The 23,243-nt window shown below is 39.5% G+C and overlaps 1 protein-coding gene across 1 annotated transcript in view; it reads left to right on the top strand.

The window, feature by feature from the left end:
* The window catches only part of spata20 (spermatogenesis associated 20), a 158,771-nt gene that overhangs the window by 36,762 nt on the left and 98,766 nt on the right, over positions 1 to 23,243 (top strand). Inside the window, exon 13 of the mRNA XM_030121760.1 lies at positions 11,016 to 11,224. Within this exon, the coding sequence (XP_029977620.1) occupies positions 11,016 to 11,224 (209 nt within the window). The remainder of the gene's footprint in view (positions 1 to 11,015; positions 11,225 to 23,243) is intronic.

Below are 23,243 nucleotides of genomic sequence, written 5' to 3' on the forward strand. Positions count from 1 at the left end.
ACACTTAATCTAAAGTCTATTCTTATTTTCTTCTTCTTTTTCTTCTTGTTTGTCGTCTTCTTCTTATGGGTCAAAACACAGTAATGTCCTGTCAGAGAGTGAACTTTAATTGATTACCATTCCAACATTTATTTCAATATAAAGTAACTCCTTGTTTTGGATAATCCCTTATGGTCCAACTAGGGATGTAACGATTACCGGTATAACGATACACTGCGGTAAAATCACAGATGGTTAGTATTACCGTCTAAATTCTAATTCTCATGATAACTGTGTTTGATTACTGCACTTTTCCAGAGAAAATGCCGATGTAAAGATCTGCTTTTATGTCAAATATATGAGTATAGATTTAACTTATTACAATTTGGATTTTCTATACCTAATATTTGGAACCAATATTCACTTGTAAAGTCTTTGAAAAGGTTTGTTAAGAATCTGTGTGTTATTTATGCAAGAAATTATATACATTTTTCAAATTAGATTTTATGTATTTTTTTTGTGTGTTTTTTGTCCTTTTATGTTTTTATAGTAGGTGAAAGTGAAAAAAATAATTAACAGATAATATAGATGAAGTTGTGTTAAAAAAAACAGATTCCAAACATGGGTATAGTAAACATTTGTTTATATAGTATATAAAGGCAAAATCAAAAGGACTGAAAAACAGACAAAATAGACTCAAACCACTAAGGGTTAATATTGGAATGTTTCTGACACAGAAGGGACATTGTGCCAATTATTTTATTTGGCTTTTTTGCTGTTGTTTTTTTTTTTTTTTTAAATACAACTTGGTTAAATTATTTCAGTGTGTGTATCAGTACTTTTTGAACATTTTGAGCACAGTTTCAACAATACCGCGATAATAATGAGAACTGTGATAATTTTGGTCAGAATAACCGTGATATGAAATTTTCATATCGTTACATCCCTAGGTCCAACTAAAGCAAAACATTTTTTAAAAGTAAAAATGTGGGTCATTTAGCAACGCTAAACTGTCAAATTGTCTCTAAAATGTCCCATCAGAGCGATTTTGAATATTGTGTTTAGACTCTTAACTGTAACCAATGTATTGACTTTTTCGCTGTGCGGAGATTCTGTCGCTTGCTGCTCCTGTGTGTCTGTGCTGCCCGGAGAGTTAGAGGAACAGTAAAGCATGTTCACTTTCACTTCCGCTCTGACAACCCCCCCGTCCCCGTCCCCGTCCCATGTCGGTCGGGCTCTAATCGTTGTTATGACTACTATTACTGCTATCACTTAATTCTAACTTTTATCCTGTGATTATTAAACTATACATACCTATACAGTATATATAATATACATACATAAAACATAATTAGCTATTTATTATTATTATTATTATTATTATTATTATTATTATTTTTATTGTTATTATTACCACCACCTTGCTACTTGTTGTCTCTGCTAGTACTTTTTAATGTGCAATGTGCCTGTTTTTCTCAATACTGTTTTTCTTTTTTTATAGTTATTGTTTGGTTATTTTCTTTTTTTATTCTTACGTATATATTCGGCACTTGTGCTGCTTTTGGAACCACAATTGCCTGAGGGCTCTGACCAAAGGACCAGTAAAGTTCTAACTAATCAAATCTCATCTAAACTCACCTAATCGAATCTAACCTAATCTAATCTAATCTAATCTAATCTAATCTAATCTAATCTAATCTAATCTAATCTAATCTAAAATCTAAAATAAAGTCTAAAATAATCGAGTCTAATCTAGTCTAATCTAATATAGTCTAATCTAATCTAATTCAGTCTAAAATAATCGAGTCTAATCTAATCTACTGGAGTCTAATCTTAGATAATTTAGTCTAATCTAATCTAGTCTAATCTAATCTAGTTTTATCTAATCTAGTCTAATCTAATCGAGTCTAAAATAATCGAGTCTAATCTAGTCTAATCTAATCTAATCGAGTCTAAAATAATCGAGTCTAATCTAGTCTAATCTAATCTAATTCAGTCTAAAATAATCGAGTCTAATCTAATCTACTGGAGTCTAATCTTAGATAATTTAGTCTAATCTAATCTAGTCTAATCTAATCTAGTTTTATCTAATCTAGTCTAATCTAATCGAGTCTAAAATAATCGAGTCTAATCTAGTCTAATCTAATCTAATCGAGTCTAAAATAATCGAGTCTAATCTAGTCTAATCTAATCTAGTCTAATCTAATCTAATTCAGTCTAAAATAATCGAGTCTAATCTAATCTAATTGAGTCTAAAATAATCTAGTCTAATCTAGTCTAATCTAATATAGTCTAATCTAATTCAGGCTAAGATAATCGAGTCTAATCTAATCTACTCGAGTCTAATTTTAGATAATTTAGTCTAATCTAATCTAATCTAGTTTTATCTAATCTGGTCTAATCTAATCTAATCAAGTCTAATCTAAAATAATCGAGTCTAATCTAATCTAATATAGTCTAATCTAATCTACTCTAATTTAATCTAATCTAGTCTAATCTAATCGAGTCTAATCTAATCTACTCTAATTTAATCTAATCTACTCTAATCTAATCTAGTCTAATCTAATCTAATCGAGTCTAATCTAAGATAATCGAGTCTAATCTAATCTACTCTAATTTAATCTAACCTACTCTAATCTAATCTAGTCTAATCTAATCGAGTCTAATCTAAAATAATCGAGTCTAATATAATCTACTCTAATTTAATCTAATCTACTATAATATAATCTAACCTAATCTAATCTAGTCTAATCTATTCTAATCTCGTTTAATCTAAAATAATCGACTCTAATCTAATCTAATCTAATTTAATCTAATCGAGTCTAATCTAAGATAATCGAGTCTAATCTAATCTAATTTAATCTAATCTACTCTAATCTAATCTAACCTAATCTAATCTAACCTAACCCAGTCTAAGTCTCTGTCAGAATAAATCCAGCTTCATCTTTTACTCTCTTGATAAAACATTTTAGATGTCTTTTATTTCAGTTAGTTTATCTCCAACATCCTCCGATCCTGATGAGCTCCTGTAGATTTTCCCTGGAGAACACTGTGACTGCTCCACAGGCTTCAGGACCCACTCATCCACACCTGTAGTCTGTTGTTGAACGTACACTACCGCTGCAGGTGTCCTGGTTCTGTTGGCCGAGCGCTGCGCCCTAGTTACCGCCAATGAGTGAGTGTGAAATGCCACCGAATCAGCAGAAAAATATGTCAAGGAATCCCACAACGTGTATGATGAAAAGCATCCACATGAGCAGATACGCACAGTGGCTGGCCTGGTTCCACAGCAGCCGTCCCATTCATAACGCTCCGTTTCATGATGGTGTCAGCATCCAGAACGCCTGCCACGGCCGTTTCCTCCACATTCATGGGTAATCGCTGTCACGGCCGCTACATATAGGTCATGGAGTAATTTAGCAGGAGGAATGGGAGGAGCTCAGGCTAATTGGGTTAATCAGACATGGGAGTTTTCTGGAGCCGTTCACATGGGCGTGGTGTGATGGAGGGTCTTCATGGCTTCCACAGTGTCAACGGCGTCAGAGGCCACAGTCAGTGCAGATGCAGGACCATTATTCATGATGACTAGTTTCAACTCAGGTAAATGGGAACTTTCCCAGGATCACTCCACACTAGAAAAACATTAGACAGATTTTTTTTTTTTTTTTTTTTTTTCAGATGCATTTTTTTATTATTATTTTTGTGGAATGTCCTTTGCAGTGGACAGTTTTTTTTTGTTTTCTTTTGTTTTTGTTGTCAATCTTTTTATTCAGAAATCAGATACAAAAACATCCACCATTCCAATTCGTCCACATTTTGAAAAATACACACAGACCAAAAGCACAACAAAGGAAGGCAAACATAACAAACAATTTAACAACCCCCACCCCCCCATCCCAGGACTTATTATATATCACACCAAGGGAGGCCACGTAAATTGTAATTATATTCAGGTTGAGTTGTCAGTATATTGTTGAAGGGGATGCCAAATCTGAATAAACTGGTGTAATTTATTTAATAATGAGAACCAAATTCTCTCCAGGTGAGAGAGTTGAACCATTTCTTCCAGCCATAATTTAACTGAAGGAACTTCTGATTTTTTCCAGAACAACAAATAAGCTTTTTTGCTTCGATAAGTGCGTAAGAGAGCAGATGACGGTGGTGTTTGTTAAGTTGTGAAAATGGATGAGAGGCTCCAAGTACAATCAAAAGCGGATCAGGTTTAACTCTATATGAAGCATATCTGTTAGAGTTTTAAATATGATAGTCCAGTATGGAATTCATTTAGGACACAAAACATAACTATGGAGAAGAGGGGCTTCTTCAGTAAGGAATTCAGATATTTTAATTGTGTTAAACTGCAGGGGAGGGGGGCACAAAATGTCCTTTTTACTTGTATCTTGTCTAAGTGGTTGCTTTTTTGGATTGTAGAACTGACTAACGTGTTGACTCATGGGGGCTCTCGATGTCATAGTTTTTATGCAGTTGTGTATTCGTGCATGTTGTACCGCATTTGTCCAGCAGTCACCGCCAAAGCATTCTACCATAGCAGTGTGATTGTAATCCTGCTACCACTAACGACTAACAAAACTAATTCTAACAATTAATCTTTCAACTATTTTTTCGATTAGTCGACTAATCTAAATGACTAATTAAAAAATGGATGGGGGGGGATGAATAGGTGTGCACCGATCCACAGACTGGGGGAGGGAGGGGATGAACGCATGCACACCAGTCCATGGACCAGGGGGAGTCAAGACACATATAAGACAGGGGTCTCTCTCTCTCTCTCTGCGGTACTGCAGGTGCCGTGGCCTAAAATAAATAGGTGGTCAATAGTAAAACAACTTGTTGACTAAAAAAATTGCCGTCAACTAATTTTCATGGTCAATTACGTCAACTAACTCGACTAATCGCGGCAGCACTACATTGGGTACATGATGTTTTTTAAATCTGATTCATTTTTCCAGAAGAAACTAATTCAGAACTAAAGTATTTTCTCTTCTGTTTCCATGGAAATGTTAAACCTGAATAAAGGTTTACATGAGGTATTAATGAGGTAGATCAGTGAGCAGAAGGGTTTGTACTGCAGCGCTCACGTTGCCTTGTTCTGGCAGTCCTTCTGTTAGCTTAGCTTAGCCCTTCTGTTAGCTTAGCTTAGCCCTTCTGTTAGCTTAGCTTAGCATAGTCACTGCATTTCCATGGTCACACGTAGCCAGTTTTTTAAAGGTGATTTGTCGTCTTTTCTCAGTGATTTTGTCAAATCCGATTCTCTCTAATTATTTCTTCAGATCTGCGACTTACTGCACTCATACAATCTGTGGACTGTTGTGTTGACGGAAGTTGGAAAATCTTTTTGTTGGAGGGATGCATGCGCTAAATTAGCTTTGCTTTAGCGTTTTAGCTTTGCATTAATTTTTATTTCCCAGATTTTATTCTTGCAGTAAGTCACATGACCATGATCTGAGCCTCAGTTTGTGATCATATTGACCCCAGCGGACTAAAGGAATGATTAGGGAGAACTGAATTGACCAAAATCACTCCTAAAATACTACAGATCACCTCTAAAAGCCTGGCTACGTCTGAGCAGAGGAATGAAGCCATTATGCTAAGCTAGGCTAAGCTAAGCTAACGAAAGGGCTGCGAGAACAAGGCAATCGGTGCACTGCAGTTCAAACTGTTTGTCCCACTTATGGAACTCATTACTGCATGACAAATTAATAAAAACCAAGTGTTGAACTGTTCCTTCAGGGTTTTCCAGGCTGGTAGATCCCATCAGAATATTCCACTGGAACACTTTGGGAAGACTAGACTGCAGTGCAGATTCTTCCACCAGCGCAGAATGTGTGCGTCATCGCCACAGGACAAGACACTGAGCATGTGCAGAATGGAAGGAATAAAGTCCAAACGGAATAAAGGCTTTACATGTCCAGGAAGAATTTAGACCGCAGTTAAAAGAGGATTAAACCACTGACTTTAATCAGGTTTAAATTTAATCCTGACTTTTCTTTTTCAACTGGAATACGGTGTTTACATGGGTGTCTGAAATAGGATCGGACCTTTAATCAGATTAAACCAGGAAGAAAAGTTGTCATGGAAACGTACAGATTGTAAGGCTATTGTAGTATTCCAAAATTACTAATATCTCCCCAAATTCTGGTCCTTTCAACTTGCTGTTTTTGTTAGTCTGTTCCTTGACCAAAAATACATAAGTATGCCAGACTGTGGCAGTCAGCTCTTTACAGATTTTGTGTGAATCCGAGGACACACATACACACACACAGAGGCCACTTGGCTTATATAATATAGATTATTAAACCTTATTATAGAACTTCTCAGGCTGGTGCTGTGGTTAGGATTGGATCAGCTGTGAAGATCTGACTAAAACCATGACATGTCCATGGTGCTGAACAGTGAATGAAGATGATATTTATTGGTCATATCTTCAGTTTTGGTTTTATTGACTGATTCATCAACTATCAACCTATAAATATTCACTGTTGATCAACTTCTAACATGTAGCAGGCTTATTCTAGTGTCAAACCTCTGTTTACAATTTGACACATAATATTAAGTCGATTTCCTCCAGTTGTTTCTGCTTCCATCTCATGGACTTTGCTGTAGAGACGCTACAGATAGTTTGAGAAGTGAAACAGAGCTGGTGTCTAATAGGAGATAGGAGACGATAAAATGCCTGCTGTCATCATATAAGCTTTGAACACAAAGAGGTGGGAAATCCAGCAAAGGGAGACAAATCCCAAACGACACATGCAGTCAGGAAAAACCACAAGTGAGAATGATTCAAACGGCAGTCTGTGAATGTTTCACTGTTTCCTATACATGTGTTTGCTCTCATCTCTTTTCCTTTCATCATGTTTTATTACATATGTAAGTATAAATAGTCATTTTCACACAGCACACTTGATCAAATGAATTCATTCTCCAACGGAACATTCACTGCTGTTGTTTAAGGGTGTGTTTATGTGACCCATATCCTAGTTATTATTTTTGTTTTTGTCCTCAAAGGCTTATTAAGTGCAGAGTGAGGAAGCTGTTGTATGAGGGAGCAATTATAAAGCGATTATCCTGAGAGTGTCTGAGTGCTGTGATACAGACATCCAAAGGTGTGTTTATCTTCTCTTCCAGGAAAATGACTCATTTAACAGTTTGAATTAAAGGTGGAACTCAGACACTGTTGAGTAGTTTAAGGGTTTTTTCCATATCTCATTGGTTGTATGTGTCAGGGACCGTCTTGTCTCAGGTTGTCGTTGTCGTCTCTGTGGCTGGAGACACCTCAGACAGATGACATGGAGGAGTGGCAGAAAAAGAGCTGTGACGAGCCGGTCAACTCAGGGTCGTTTTGGTAAAGGCTTAAGCATGGATGGCATGAGTCAAGAACAGACGATAAAAGCAGCTTATTATTAACATCAGAAAGACAAAACCGATGTAAAACATGTAACAAGACAAAACCACATGTGTAGGTTTGATTTGGTGATGTGTAATGTGATGAAATAATGATCTTTATAAAGACTATAGTCGCTTCTCCATCAGACATATGCGCAAAACTTTACAGATCTTTACTACTGCTGCGTTTCCACTACGTGGAACCGGCTCGACTTGACTCGGCTCGGCTTAATTCAACTCGGTATTCCTGGAGACCGTTTCCATTACAGGATACTACTGACTTTATAGTACCTGGTCGTCATAGTGATGTGGCGCGTTATTTCCGTGTCGTCTGCTCAGAGTTGCTGAAAACTCGTTCGTTGCGTATTGTCTCGTCTGAATTTTTATGCCTTCCACCAAAGACTGAATCTCCTGGACCGACCATGGTGTAATTTTGGGCTCTTATCATGTGGATTAACCTACCGCTAAATTTACTGTCCACTTCTGCATCTGTTTTTTGTAAAACAGTGGGTCACACAGAAAACTGTCTGACCACTCAGCGGTCTGCAGTGTTATACGTCATGGTTTAGTATCGCTTGGAACCTCAGTGGAGGTGATACCAAAAAACTAGTACCAGGTACCAGATTCCAGGTCCTTTTTCATAATGGAAACGCAAAAAGGCTGAGCCGAGTCGAGTCAAGCCGATACCATGCAGTGGAAACGCGTCATAAATGTCGAAAACAGAAATGCCTAAGGTCGGGTTTTCAATTAAATCTCAAATGTGATGATTTGTTTATTATCACGAGATGTCATGAGAAGTCATTCCATAAACATGGCAATGAACATAAATATCTGTTGTTTTAAATCTAGAATGCTCGTTACCCATCTATCTCTTAGTAAATTCAAAAATTAGGCAAATTTTAATGCACAAGTTATATTCGCGCAATTTGAGTGTCAATGGAAAAGCAACTAATGAGACCAATCTGATTTGATATTTAACTAAATGAATACATTGAAACTTGACTGGCAGTGTAACAAAAATAAACCCTTAAGAAAAAAGACATTATTGTAAAAATAAAATAAAAATATTATGTCATAATACTCAAGTATGTTCATATATTTCAATATAAAATTATAAAGTACACTACGTTTAGTTAATTTTTTTAGTTAGTAAATCAGTGCCATCACCTAATAAAGCAAAGTTACAAATCTAATTTAACATGGTAGACTTTATCCAGTTAGCACTGTCATTTTGAATATATTACCATGGCAACCATGACTATATCAGCTGCTGCTGTTTTTGGTGGTTACTGCACCGAGGTTGGTCAAACTCTGAACTTCTTTTAGTTTTACAGTTTTCTACAGTTTTTCTGAATAGTATTCATTCCACTTTCACTCTGACATTTCTGCATGTTTACATTAGAATACATTAGTATAATAACACAAAAGAAGTAGTTTAGTTTTTCATTGTATTTTTTTCTTTCCAAAGTTTTTTTTTTTTAATTGAATTTTTACATTGTAATAATATAACTGAATGTACATAATATATTACAACATGTTCATGTTATGAGAGTCTGGTTTGGAGTAGGGATGCACCGATGCCGATACCGGTATCCGGTATTGGTCCGATACTCAGTGTGTGTACTTGTACTTGTACTCTTAAAAGTACTCCAATACAACCGCACCGATACCACTTTACAGCAGCATGAATTTGCAGTTAAGTGCAGCAGATACACAGTGGAGGAGTAAGTATGGTTAATTCAGAGCGGCGCCCCCTGGTGGATTGATTGAGAAACGCTCATTCCAACACATTAAATGTCAGTAACAGCATTTTGTTCCAGTCAGACTAATGACAATGACAATAAAGCACATTTACAAAAGTAGCTAAGAACTGTAATGGTATTATTAAGTACTTATATCTGTACTCGGTATCGGCAAGTACTCAAATGTAAGTACTTGTACTTGTACTCGGTCTGGAAAAAAGTGGTATTGGTGCATTCCTAGTTTCAACCAGCCCTATATGTAAAGTGTCATGACATAACTGTTGTTATGATTTGGCGCTACATGAATAAAATTTGATGATTGATTATGTAACACCACTGTAACAGAGTCCCAACCCTGATGCAGCTCATACTCCAACCAAAATATGCTCTATGTTAAATGGTAATGTTAGCATGCCAAGTCACACACACACACACACACACACACACACACACACAATTAAACCATTAATGTATAAATTTTACGATTTTGATTTCAATGTATTATTAGTTTGACAATTTAACAAATCGTCATTTAGTGCCATCAAATACAAATATAGTTTTTGTAGATGATCTCCACAGTTCTTCTGTACGATAATCATTGCCACTTCATGCTGCTATTTCTGCATTTTTAGTCGTTTATCCATAGATGTCTATGGCCTTTTCATTTCTTGGTGTTTGTATTTACTATAGTACATTCTAAAACAGTCGTCCCTGTTCGGCAGCGGTGGTTTAGCCACATCAGGATTACTTCATCTGTCCTATAGAACTATGACACCACCTGTTTTGGTTTGTCTGGAAAAGATGGGCATGGATGTGGCTCCTCCTCCTTTTCACCCTTCATCAACCTCGTCTGTTTTCAGCCTCTTAACGTGTCTCCATCCTCCCATCCACCACTATCTGACCTCCTGTCACCATCCATCCTCTTGCACTCACCCAGACTGGGTGTCATCATGGGATTTGGATGGAGGTAGTGGCCTGGGAGCCCTTTACAGTGGGGTGTAGATGTGACGGAGCTGACAGAGTCAAACTATAATAGAGATTAGAAACTGAATCAGATTTAGGAGCAGGATAAAGAAAGTGAAGTGACATTGAAGAAGGGATTGGTGAATCATTTCTGCACTATTTTATAATACGTTTGACACCTTAAACACCTGTGACTAATGAAGATGATTAAAGAATAAAATGTATGATGGTATTACAGATATGTGTAAGAGGAGACGGATGAAGACGCATAAAGACACAGTGGTGTTAAGAGGAGGTAGAATGGTCTGACTGTAACAGATCTAATTACTATCATTCACTTTAGATCTTCACAGCCTGTGTGTGTACATTTATGTGTGTATATTCACATCAGTGACAGGAACAGATACTCATCACCTATTTCCGCAAACACAGAAAATCATATACAATCTGTTTGTGACACTTTATTGCCCCTAATGAATCCTTCTTGGCACAGTTCTGTCATTTAAAGCCAATTATACGTCCTTCTGTCCGTACATCTGAGATTCTGTCCATCCCATTTCTCAGACACTATTCACTCGATTCTTTTCAAATTCACACATATGTTCTATATATGTGCTTTTCTCTCAAATTTTGCATAGTTTTTCTTTTCTTTTTACAGATTTTTGCAAAATTCTTGAAAAGATTGAAAGTGAAGACTCCAAATGAATCCCTTTGTAGGCAGGATATCAGTGTTGTGCAACTGGACAGAGGCATTTGTAAGCTGCGCCTACTTTTTCACTTGTTTTTGTGGATTTCATCAAACAAACAAACTCCTGCTTGATTGTCAACACTGAACTAGTTCATCAGCTCATCAGTACTCACACCCATGTATTCATTAATTCTGTCCTCATTCTCCCTTTTACTTCTACTTTTTCCTATGTTCTGCAGATCTCCACCTATCTCTGGCTTCCTGGACGACTACACATTCATCATTGGTGGTTTGCTAGATCTGTATGAGGCCACACTGCAGATAGAGTGGCTGCAATGGGCCGAGGAGCTGCAGCTCCGGCAGGATGTGCTGTTCTGGGATGAGGAGGGTGGAGGATACTTCTGCAGTGATCCCAGCGATGGCACCGTCCTCCTGCAGCTAAAAGAGGGTGAGGTGTCGACCAGAAACACACCCGAAAAACCCCAGAAACACACCTGAAACACTCCTGAAACATATCAGAAACACACCTGAAAAACCCCAGAAACACACCTGAAACAGACTGGAAACACACCAGAAACACACCTGAAAAACATCAGAAACACAACTGAAATACATCAGAAACACACCTGAAACACATCAGAAACACACCTGAAACAGACTGGAAACACACCAGAAACACACCTGAAAAATATCAGAAACACAACTGAAACACATCAGAAACACACCTGAAACAGACTGGAAACACACCTGAAACACATTAGAAACACACCTGAAACACATCAGAAACACACCTGAAACACACCTGAAAGACATCAGTAACACACCTGAAACACACCTGAAACACACCTGAAACACACCTGAAAGACATCAGTAACACACCTGAAACACACCAGAAACACACCTGAAAGACATCAGTAACACACCTGAAACAGACTGGAAACACACCTTAAATGCACCTGAAACACATTAGAAACACACCTGAAACACACCAGAAACACCAGTAACACACCTGAAACACACCAGAAACACACCAGAAACACACCTGAAACACTCCTGAAACATATCAGAAACACACCTGAAAAACCCCAGAAACACACCTGAAACACTCCTGAAACATATCAGAAACACACCTGAAAAACCCCAGAAACACACCTGAAACAGACTGGAAACACACCAGAAACACACCTGAAAAACATCAGAAACACAACTGAAATACATCAGAAACACACCTGAAACACATCAGAAACACACCTGAAACAGACTGGAAACACACCAGAAACACACCTGAAAAATATCAGAAACACAACTGAAACACATCAGAAACACACCTGAAACAGACTGGAAACACACCTGAAACACATTAGAAACACACCTGAAACACATCAGAAACACACCTGAAACACACCTGAAAGACATCAGTAACACACCTGAAACACACCTGAAACACACCTGAAACACACCTGAAAGACATCAGTAACACACCTGAAACACACCAGAAACACACCTGAAAGACATCAGTAACACACCTGAAACACACCTGAAACACACCTGAAACACACCAGAAACACACCTGAAAGACATCAGTAACACACCTGAAACACACCAGAAACACACCTGAAAGACATCAGTAACACACCTGAAACAGACTGGAAACACACCTTAAATGCACCTGAAACACATTAGAAACACACCTGAAACACACCAGAAACACCAGTAACACACCTGAAACACACCAGAAACACACCAGAAACACACCTGAAACACTCCTGAAACATATCAGAAACACACCTGAAAAACCCCAGAAACACACCTGAAACAGACTGGAAACACACCAGAAACACACCTGAAAAACATCAGAAACACAACTGAAATACATCAGAAACACACCTGAAACACATCAGAAACACACCAGAAACACACCTGAAAAATATCAGAAACACAACTGAAACACATCAGAAACACACCTGAAACAGACTGGAAACACACCTGAAACACATTAGAAACACACCTGAAACACATCAGAAACACACCTGAAACACACCAGAAACACACCAGTAACACACCTGAAACACACCTGAAACACACCAGAAACACACCTGAAAGACATCAGTAACACACCTGAAACACACCTGAAACACACCTGAAACACACCAGAAACACACCTGAAAGACATCAGTAACACACCTGAAACACACCAGAAACACACCTGAAAGACATCAGTAACACACCTGAAACAGACTGGAAACACACCTTAAATGCACCTGAAACACATTAGAAACACACCTGAAACACACCAGAAACACCAGTAACACACCTGAAACACACCAGAAACACACCAGAAACACACCTGAAACACTCCTGAAACATATCAGAAACACACCTGAAAAACCCCAGAAACACACCTGAAACAGACTGGAAACACACCAGAAACACACCTGAAAAACATCAGAAACACAACTGAAATACATCAGAAACACACCTGAAACAGACTGGAAACACACCAGAAACACACCTGAAAAATATCAGAAACACAACTGAAACACATCAGAAACACACCTGAAACAGACTGGAAACACACCAGAAACACACCTGAAAAACATCAGAAACACAACTGAAATACATCAGAAACACACCAGAAACACACCTGAAAAATATCAGAAACACAACTGAAACACATCAGAAACACACCTGAAACAGACTGGAAACACACCAGAAACACACCTGAAAAACATCAGAAACACAACTGAAAGACATCAGAAACACACCTGAAACACATCAGAAACACACCTGAAACAGACTGGAAACACACCAGAAACACACCTGAAAAACATCAGAAACACAACTGAAACACATCAGAAACACACCTGAAACAGACTGGAAACACACCTGAAACACATTAGAAACACACCTGAAACACATCAGAAACACACTGGAAACACACCAGAAACACACCAGTAACACACCTGAAACACACCTGAAAAACATCAGAAACACAACTGAAATACATCAGAAACACACCTGAAACACATCAGAAACACACCTGAAACAGACTGGAAACACACCAGAAACACACCTGAAAAATATCAGAAACACAACTGAAACACATCAGAAACACACCTGAAACAGACTGGAAACACACCAGAAACACACCTGAAAAATATCAGAAACACAACTGAAACACATCAGAAACACACCTGAAACAGACTGGAAACACACCAGAAACACACCTGAAAAATATCAGAAACACAACTGAAATACATCAGAAACACACCTGAAACACATCAGAAACACACCTGAAACAGACTGGAAACACACCAGAAACACACCTGAAAAATATCAGAAACACAACTGAAACACATCAGAAACACACCTGAAACAGACTGGAAACACACCTGAAACACATTAGAAACACACCTGAAACACATCAGAAACACACCTGAAACACACCAGAAACACACCAGTAACACACCTGAAACACACCAGAAACACACCTGAAAGACATCAGTAACACACCTGAAACAGACTGGAAACACACCTTAAATGCACCTGAAACACATTAGAAACACACCTGAAACACACCAGAAACACCAGTAACACACCTGAAACACATCAGTAACACACCTGAAACACACCAGAAACACACCTGAAACACATCAGAAACACACCAGAAACACACCTGAAACACACCAGAAACACCAGTAACACACCTGAAACACATCAGAAACACACCTGAAACACACCAGAAACACACCTGAAAGACATTAGTAACACACCTGAAACAAACTGGAAACACACCTTAAATGCACCTGAAACACATTAGAAACACACCTGAAACACATCAGAAACACACCTGAAACACATCAGTAACACACCTGAAACAGACTGGAAACACACCTGAAACACATCAGAAACACACCTGAAACAAACCAGTAACACACCTGAAACAGACTGGAAACACACCAGAAACACATTAGAAACGCACCTGAAACACATTAGAAGCACACCTGAAACAGACTGGAAACACACCTGAAACAGACTGGAAACACACCTGAAACACATCAGAAACACACCTGAAACACATCAGAAACACACCTGAAACACATTAGAAACACACCTGAAACAGACTGGAAACACATCAGAAACACACCTGAAACACATCAGAAACACACCTGAAACACATCAGTAACACACCTGAAACACATCAGTAACACACCTGAAACACATCAGTAACACACCTGAAACAGACTGGAAACACACCTGAAACACATCAGAAACACACCTGAAACAAACCAGTAACACACCTGAAACAGACTGGAAACACACCTGAAACACATTAGAAACGCACCTGAAACACATTAGAAGCACACCTGAAACAGACTGGAAACACACCTGAAACACATCAGAAACACACCTGAAACACATCAGAAACACACCTGAAACACATTAGAAACACACCTGAAACAGACTGGAAACACATCAGAAACACACCTGAAACACATCAGAAACACACCTGAAACACATCAGTAACACACCTGAAACACATCAGAAACACACCTGAAACACATCAGTAACACACCTGAAACACATCAGTAACACACCTGAAACACATCAGTAACACACCTGAAACAGACTGGAAACACACCTGAAACACATCAGAAACACACCTGAAACAAACCAGTAACACACCTGAAACAGACTGGAAACACACCTGAAACACATTAGAAACGCACCTGAAACACATTAGAAGCACACCTGAAACAGACTGGAAACACACCTGAAACAGACTGGAAACACACCTGAAACACATCAGAAACACACCTGAAACACATCAGAAACACACCTGAAACACATTAGAAACACACCTGAAACAGACTGGAAACACATCAGAAACACACCTGAAACACATCAGAAACACACCTGAAACACATCAGTAACACACCTGAAACACATCAGTAACACACCTGAAACAGACTGGAAACACACCTGAAACACATCAGAAACACACCTGAAACAAACCAGTAACACACCTGAAACAGACTGGAAACACACCAGAAACACATTAGAAACACACCTGAAACACATTAGAAGCACACCTGAAACAGACTGGAAACACACCTGAAACACATCAGTAACACACCTGAAACACATCAGTAACACACCTGAAACACATCAGTAACACACCTGAAACAGACTGGAAACACACCTGAAACACATCAGAAACACACCTGAAACAAACCAGTAACACACCTGAAACAGACTGGAAACACACCAGAAACACATTAGAAACGCACCTGAAACACATTAGAAGCACACCTGAAACAAACTGGAAACACACCTGAAACAGACTGGAAACACACCTGAAACACATCAGAAACACACCTGAAACACATCAGAAACACACCTGAAACACATTAGAAACACACCTGAAACAGACTGGAAACACATCAGAAACACACCTGAAACACATCAGAAACACACCTGAAACACATTAGAAACACACCTGAAACAGACTGGAAACACATCAGAAACACACCTGAAACACATCAGTAACACACCTGAAACACATCAGTAACACACCTGAAACACATCAGTAACACACCTGAAACAGACTGGAAACACACCTGAAACAGACTGGAAACACACCTGAAACACATCAGAAACACACCTGAAACACATCAGAAACACACCTGAAACACATTAGAAACACACCTGAAACAGACTGGAAACACATCAGAAACACACCTGAAACACATCAGAAACACACCTGAAACACATCAGAAACACACCAGAAACACATTAGAAACACACCTGAAACACATCAGAAACACACCTGAAACACATCAGAAACACACCAGAAACACATTAGAAACGCACCTGAAACACATCAGAAACACACCTGAAACAGACTGGAAACACACCTGAAACACACCTGAACTCTGACCCTCATGATAGATCCTGAAAGTTAAAGGCTCAGCTGACGTTCCTGACATTACAGCTGACCTATGTCTGTGCTGATCAGGCTGCTTCCTTTGGGCAGCTGTGAAACAGTGTGTGTTAAAGGGGAACTATGCAAGATTTGTACCTTAATTCAACATCTTTGTAGTAATAGTGATGGTTAAATGTCTTGTTAGGGGTTGAATGGTGGCTCTCCTCTTTCCCACGAACGTTTCTAGAATACGCCACTTGCCAGTTCTCTGACACTGTCCCGGTACTGAAATGTCATGGTTTATGTTACCCCAACACAAAAAATATGAGACCAACATCGCTATGAGTACCTAAGTACCTAAGTAACATGTTGTTATTGAGTAAAAACGGGGCGGCCATGGCGCAGATGGTAGAGCGGGTCGTCCAATAACCAAAGGGTTGGCGCTTCTGTCAGCCTGGCCCAGGGCAGCTGTGGCTGCGTATGTAGTTTACCTCCACCAGAGGGGGAATGTGACAGTGAATGAATAATGGGTCAGTAATCTAAAGCGCTTTGAGTGACCAATAAAGCGCTATAGAAATCTAAAAAATCCATTAAAATTAAATTAAACTGACACTGTATCATCGTCGGTGCCACTCGTATCCAAGTTTTTGTTCATCTGATGCCACCTGGAAGTTTAAATCTAGCATGGCTGATGAGGTCAAGTCGAGTATGGAAGCGTCTTGGGCACTGATTGCATTGCAGGGTGGTCTTGGTTGGATTTGGCTTGCCTTGCGCTGCCTCCTTTTCTCTTCTTCCTGTGTCTTTCTCTGTTCTTCGAAGATGGTACTACCGGAATTAATTGTTCTTTGCCACGATTGATAGTTGGCTACTTTCTTTTCTTAGGTGTTAGGGTTGATTCCAGCTTGGAGGAGGGAAGACTTAAGTTGGTCCTTAAATCTTCTCTTTGGGGCGTCACTATGTTGTTGGCCATGACTGAGTTCACTGTAAAGAGTGGTTCTTGGGAGTCTTGAAGGAACTATTCTGGAGACATATCCTGACCAGCCGATGTTTAAGGGTGGTAGCTAAAAATACTTGGCATTCCTGCATGATTGAGGACCTCATTGTCAGTGCATTGGTCCTGCCTTTTGATGGTAAGGATCTGCTGAAGCTTGGTTTGCTGGAAATGCTCAAGTTTCTTCAGGTCTTTTCGGTGCAGAGTCCATGTTTCGCAGGTGTACAGGAGTGTGGAGAGGACGACTGCATGGAACACCATGAGCTTAGTTCTGAAGGAGAGCCCGCTTGCTGAATCTTCCAAAAGCAGAGTGAGCAGATCTGATCAGGTTCTCAATATCTCTCTCAGATGTTCCTGATTGGGTGAGCGTACTGCCGAGGTACAGAAAGTCACTTACTATTTCCAGTTCTTTGTCTCTGATGATAATGTCCAGGAATTGGCTGAACAAGGACTTTACTTTCGTACACGTTCACTTCCATCCTGAAACAATGGTATGCTTCAGAGAAGAGTGTTGCACACCAAGGTCAGCAATGGAGGACATCAGGGTGGGACTGTCAAGGGCATGGCAAGGGCAATGTCAAAGAATGGCCCACATTGCTGCTCAGGGGACCTTGTTGAAACCTTTTCTCAGGTCCCTAAAGATAAAGAAGAGTGGTTGGTATTGCTCTCAAGCCTTTTCTTGGAGTTGCCTTGCACAGAAGATCATTTTAAATGTTCCACTTGATCACTGGAAGCCACACTGAGATTCAGGGAGGACCTCCTCTGCAACATCCAGCAGATGATCCAAAAGGATCCTGGCAAAGAGCTTGCCAGTAATGCTAAGTAGGGAGATACCACAGTAGTTGTTGCACACAAAACGTCTCCTTTCTTGAAACTAGTAATGATGTTTGTTTTTTTGAAGTCTTGGAGTCCCATATTTGATGCATCACGTGGAACAGATTTGTCCTCAGCCCATGTCCACCAAGGGTGAGAAGCTCCAGCCAGATGTTGTCTGGGCCAGGAGCTTTTCCAAGCTTCATTTGTTTGATGGCCTTCAAGAAATCCTCGTATGAGGGTGGTAGGACCATCCAGTGTTTGCTGGGTCTCTGAGGTATGTTTCTTAGAAGGTCCTCCTGGATTTGGGTATTGTACAGTCACAGTCAATGAAAACTTTGAGACCATATTTTTCGACATGATTTTTATTTTGAAACCCTAAACTGGAATTTTTTCATATGAATCATTTGTTTAGGATAGTGGCATACAGAAACAAAAATCTAAAGTTTCAAGAATAATTTCAAAACAAAAAACTTAACAAAAGAAAATGGCACCTGCCAAACACAAAGCCACAACAGTCAATACCGGGTATGGCCTCTGTTTGCTTCGATGCAGGCAGCGATTCGTTAGCGCATGCTTCGGACTAGGCGTCGGATGGTGTCCTGCGGAATCCTATTCCACTCTTGCTGTACTTGCTCATACGCCTGGCTATATCACTGTAGCTCAAAGCGGCCTCCACCATACCCAGTGCCTGGAGACGTTGTTCACGTGACAGACGTGGCATGATGCCGTTCACTGGACTAACAATGGAGGCCTTTTTTGGGCCTTTATATAGGCCTTCCAAACCAGTCATCAAATTGTGCAGATACCCACTGAGTATCGCTCAATGAGTATTTGGTCCACTTTTGCAAAGAGACCAGCCCATGTGCAATGAACCGTGACAACATGACAACTGATCATTATCTGAACTACCGCAGCACTAAGGCAGCAAGAAATCCACAATGAATAATTACAACCCCCCTACAAGTAGAAATATGCAGACATTTATAACTCAGAGTTTCTAGTGACTGTCAGTATATGTTTTCATCGATTTAAAAAAAAAAAAACAAAAAAAAAAAAAAACATGCAGGGATGCAAACTGTAATCTTTATGTAACCTCAACTTTTCTGACCTCCAGTTGAATGATGACCAAAGGTCAAGTACAACCACTCTAACTCATAGCCGACCCCTGTCAAATTATTTACCAAACAACGCTACATCAGCTAATGGAATAAATATGTTGAGATAGGTAAAGCTAAGAAAACATATACGACATAATTACACCATGAAGACCATTAGCCTTTTGTTAATTTTCCACAATCTCTTGGATATGACAGATAAAACTACACAAATATACACATGGTTGAACTTAAATATAAAGTTAACCACCTCAGTAGACATCGCTGCAAGAATGACCTTCTCTTCGTCAGCTTCATTGAAACAATGGTCAGAGGGGTAGAGTTAGGGGCGGGTTTTACCACAGTGAATATGTACTTGGAAAATGTTAGAAAAACAGTGAAGAGCCAAAACAGTCAAATCTTCCATAGTTCCTCTTTAAGTTGCAGAAGGTATTTCCATGATTGACACCCTCTACTGCTGGAGCTCAGTTTGAGGGAGGTGGGGAAGATGTGATGGACAGATAAAGGGGGGAGTTCTTCCACTTATATACCTCTGTGGATCAGGGAAGTCAAAGTATGGATTGATAAAGACAGTTGCTTAAAGTCCAGGTTGGTTCTTTCACCGCAGCCACTTTGTTGTTAACCTCCTCTGGTTTCATCTCTGATGTGAGGAATGGAAACGGCAGTAATGGACAGGTGTAATTTATCTGTGGAAAATAGAAGCGTTAATGGGTCATCATTCATCCATTCATCTGTTCATCCATCTGTTTCAGCCCTTCCCATAGCTTCACCTAATCGATTGATCTACAGCTTAAACTACTGCTGTAATCCGGCTGCTTCTACGACACTGCGTTCATAGCAGAGAAAGTCATAGCACGATGGGGAGACACAGATAAATGAGTGGGGGTCACAAGAGTATGAACCCCCCTACTCGATGTGCACCGTGAAAGCGCTCAGACCGATGCACTGATTCTGCAGATCTGTCCAATCCGTCTCCATCCTGTCTGTCCAAACATCTGTGACAGGTTGAAACCATCCACAGCCCCTTTCTGCCTCTGCCTCTTACATCTCACCCCCATCCTTGTTCTTTCTACTGCAGTTTTTCTTGTCTTTGACATGTACAGATATGTACAGTTGTCCTCAAAATTATTCATACCCCTGCCATTTTTTTTGTAATTTTTTGTTTTTGTGATGAAATGAATGAGTTTTGTCAAATTTGTTTGGGACATATGTGATACACAAGTGAAGGAATCACCTGTTAAACCCTGACCATATTTTCAGGGGAAAAACGCCTAAACAGACATACCCAAAGTAAATGAAGAATTCCTTCACAATAATAAGGTTCATATGGATGTTCTTGGTGTCTGTGGACATTTACAGACCTCACAGAATCTATTCTCATTGTCTAAAATATTGTATCTATTACTATGCCTGAGTAAACTGTAACAAACTAAAAGAGAAATTAGAATTTTTTTATCCTCGCCTGTTTTTTTTCAGCTGGATTGACGATATGCATAAATTAATTGTTTGTGTCTGAGATTTTTTAATTGTGTGTATTTCACCCCACAAAGTTTAAAAATCATGTTTGAACATTAGAGTTTGCACTAAAATACACTTCTGATGTACTTTTATTAACATTAGGGTCTAAACTTTGAGCAAAAGTTGAAAAAAATATCCATTGTCCTGATTTATTATATTTTTGTAGTAGATGAATATTACTGTAATTTTTTAGGCCCGCCGGTGGGCCGATAGGGCTAAAGGGGCTTATAACAACAAATGATATTTGAAGAAATACTTTATTTCAGGAGTATTTGATTAATGGATTTCTATTGACTATGAAGAAAAGACATTGGGCTTAGTAAACCTAGAGTATTAATAATTTTGAACATGGCGTTTTTGGAAATCCATTAATATACACGCATTCCCTGTTTCACTTCGAAAGTCAGACAGATGAAAATTTACAGTATTACATAAAAACTAGAAAGCACTCAAGGAACACAAACCTACACTAAGGGCCTGATTTACTAAGATTGCAAATAACGGGCACAAGTGTACTTGCTTGCACTAAAAATGCACATGCTGTTGATTTGCATGTCACGGGCGGTCAACTCTGCCTGTGCAGATGACAACAGGAGCAAAGTCTTGGAGACCACCCTATTTAAATGTGGATTTTGCGTGCGCTACTGGTTGTCGCCATGAAGAGAGTGCACTGTAATAAAAACTGCTGTGGGATTTCCCAGTACTCATGAATATGAAGTTGCTCTTTTTCCACACTGAGGGGTGGGTAGGTATTTCTCTGTTGTTGTTTATCAGTGGTGAAGTGTGCTTTTAGGGAAATAAATAGCTTCTCTCTGTATGTCGCTCTGCATGGTGAATGAAAACTTTGAAGCCCATGGGTATGAGAGAAAACCCTGTGTGTGTGTGTGTGTGTGTCTGTGTGTGTGTGTCTGTGTGTGTGTGTGTGCGTGCGTGTGTGTGTGTGTGTGTGTGTGTGTGTGCAGCGGTAGAACCCATCCTGTTCGGTCTCCCCTGCAAGAGAGAGAGAGAGAAGACACGCCTCTCAGAAGTCGGGTCCTTGCATAAAGTGGGGGGGCCATATGTCTTAAGATTTATTTTTACTTTTCTTCCGTCATTCCAAAAATGTTAATGTGATTGGAACTAGGGATGTAAACAATTAATCAACTAACGATTAATTGTCGATAAGAATTTGCTTGATTAAATTATTAATTGTCGGTTAATTGCCCTTTTCTGTCTGTCCACACCTGTCTGAAGGTGGCCGTTTTGTCCACGCTGCGACGCTGCGGCTGGAGTAGGCGCTCATTGAACCGGATCATGATGTTGATGAGTTAGAATGTCTGTATGGACATGGAGGAGCAAACACAGAGCGACCGTCTGTTTGTGGGAGCGGTGCACCCCCAAATAAATACACACACAAATGTGGGGTCGGTATCGGAGCGTTTTCCTGGAGGTTGGTCTGGTCTACAGTCAGTGAAAAGTTTCACTGTCACTTCTACGGGGGCATGGACTGCACTGTACCCCCATAGTATTAGAAGGAGGACGGAAAGTGATGTGCACAGTTACCAACCAACACACGCATCCCCCAGCCATACTGCATGCGTGAGTACCCCCCCCCGGCGAAACGCACGCGCATGCACCCCCCGACACACACACAGCGGCGAAAGGCACACACGTGCACCCCCCCATTCCACATCACCACACTAACAGATGAATTCCACAGGAAACACTGACTGTATCCAATGGATCAATAAATCAATCATTAAGGAATATGACATGGTTTTATCATGAAGTATAGAAACAACATTTAGCTTTTATACGACCATATTGAAAAAGAAATTCAGGTTCTCAGGAAAATTGCCACTTATCAATTAATCATTAATCAATCAATAAGGGCAACCAACTAATGACTAATGAATTAATCGATAATTTGCATCCCTAATCAGATCAGATTGGTTCTCTCTGTTGCCTTTGGTTGTGCCTATGCCCCGCCTCCTCGCCATAACAACTGCGGACAGTTTTGTGCAAAGCTGTGCCAGGTCAAACCTGCCTTTCAGAAGTGCTAAATATAGACACAAAATCAGCCACCACAATCAGTTTCAGTTTTGGTAAATCACATTGTGCG

The sequence above is a fragment of the Sphaeramia orbicularis genome, chromosome 19 (genome assembly GCF_902148855.1).
Source record: "Sphaeramia orbicularis chromosome 19, fSphaOr1.1, whole genome shotgun sequence".
NCBI classification, from domain to species: domain Eukaryota; kingdom Metazoa; phylum Chordata; class Actinopteri; order Kurtiformes; family Apogonidae; genus Sphaeramia; species Sphaeramia orbicularis.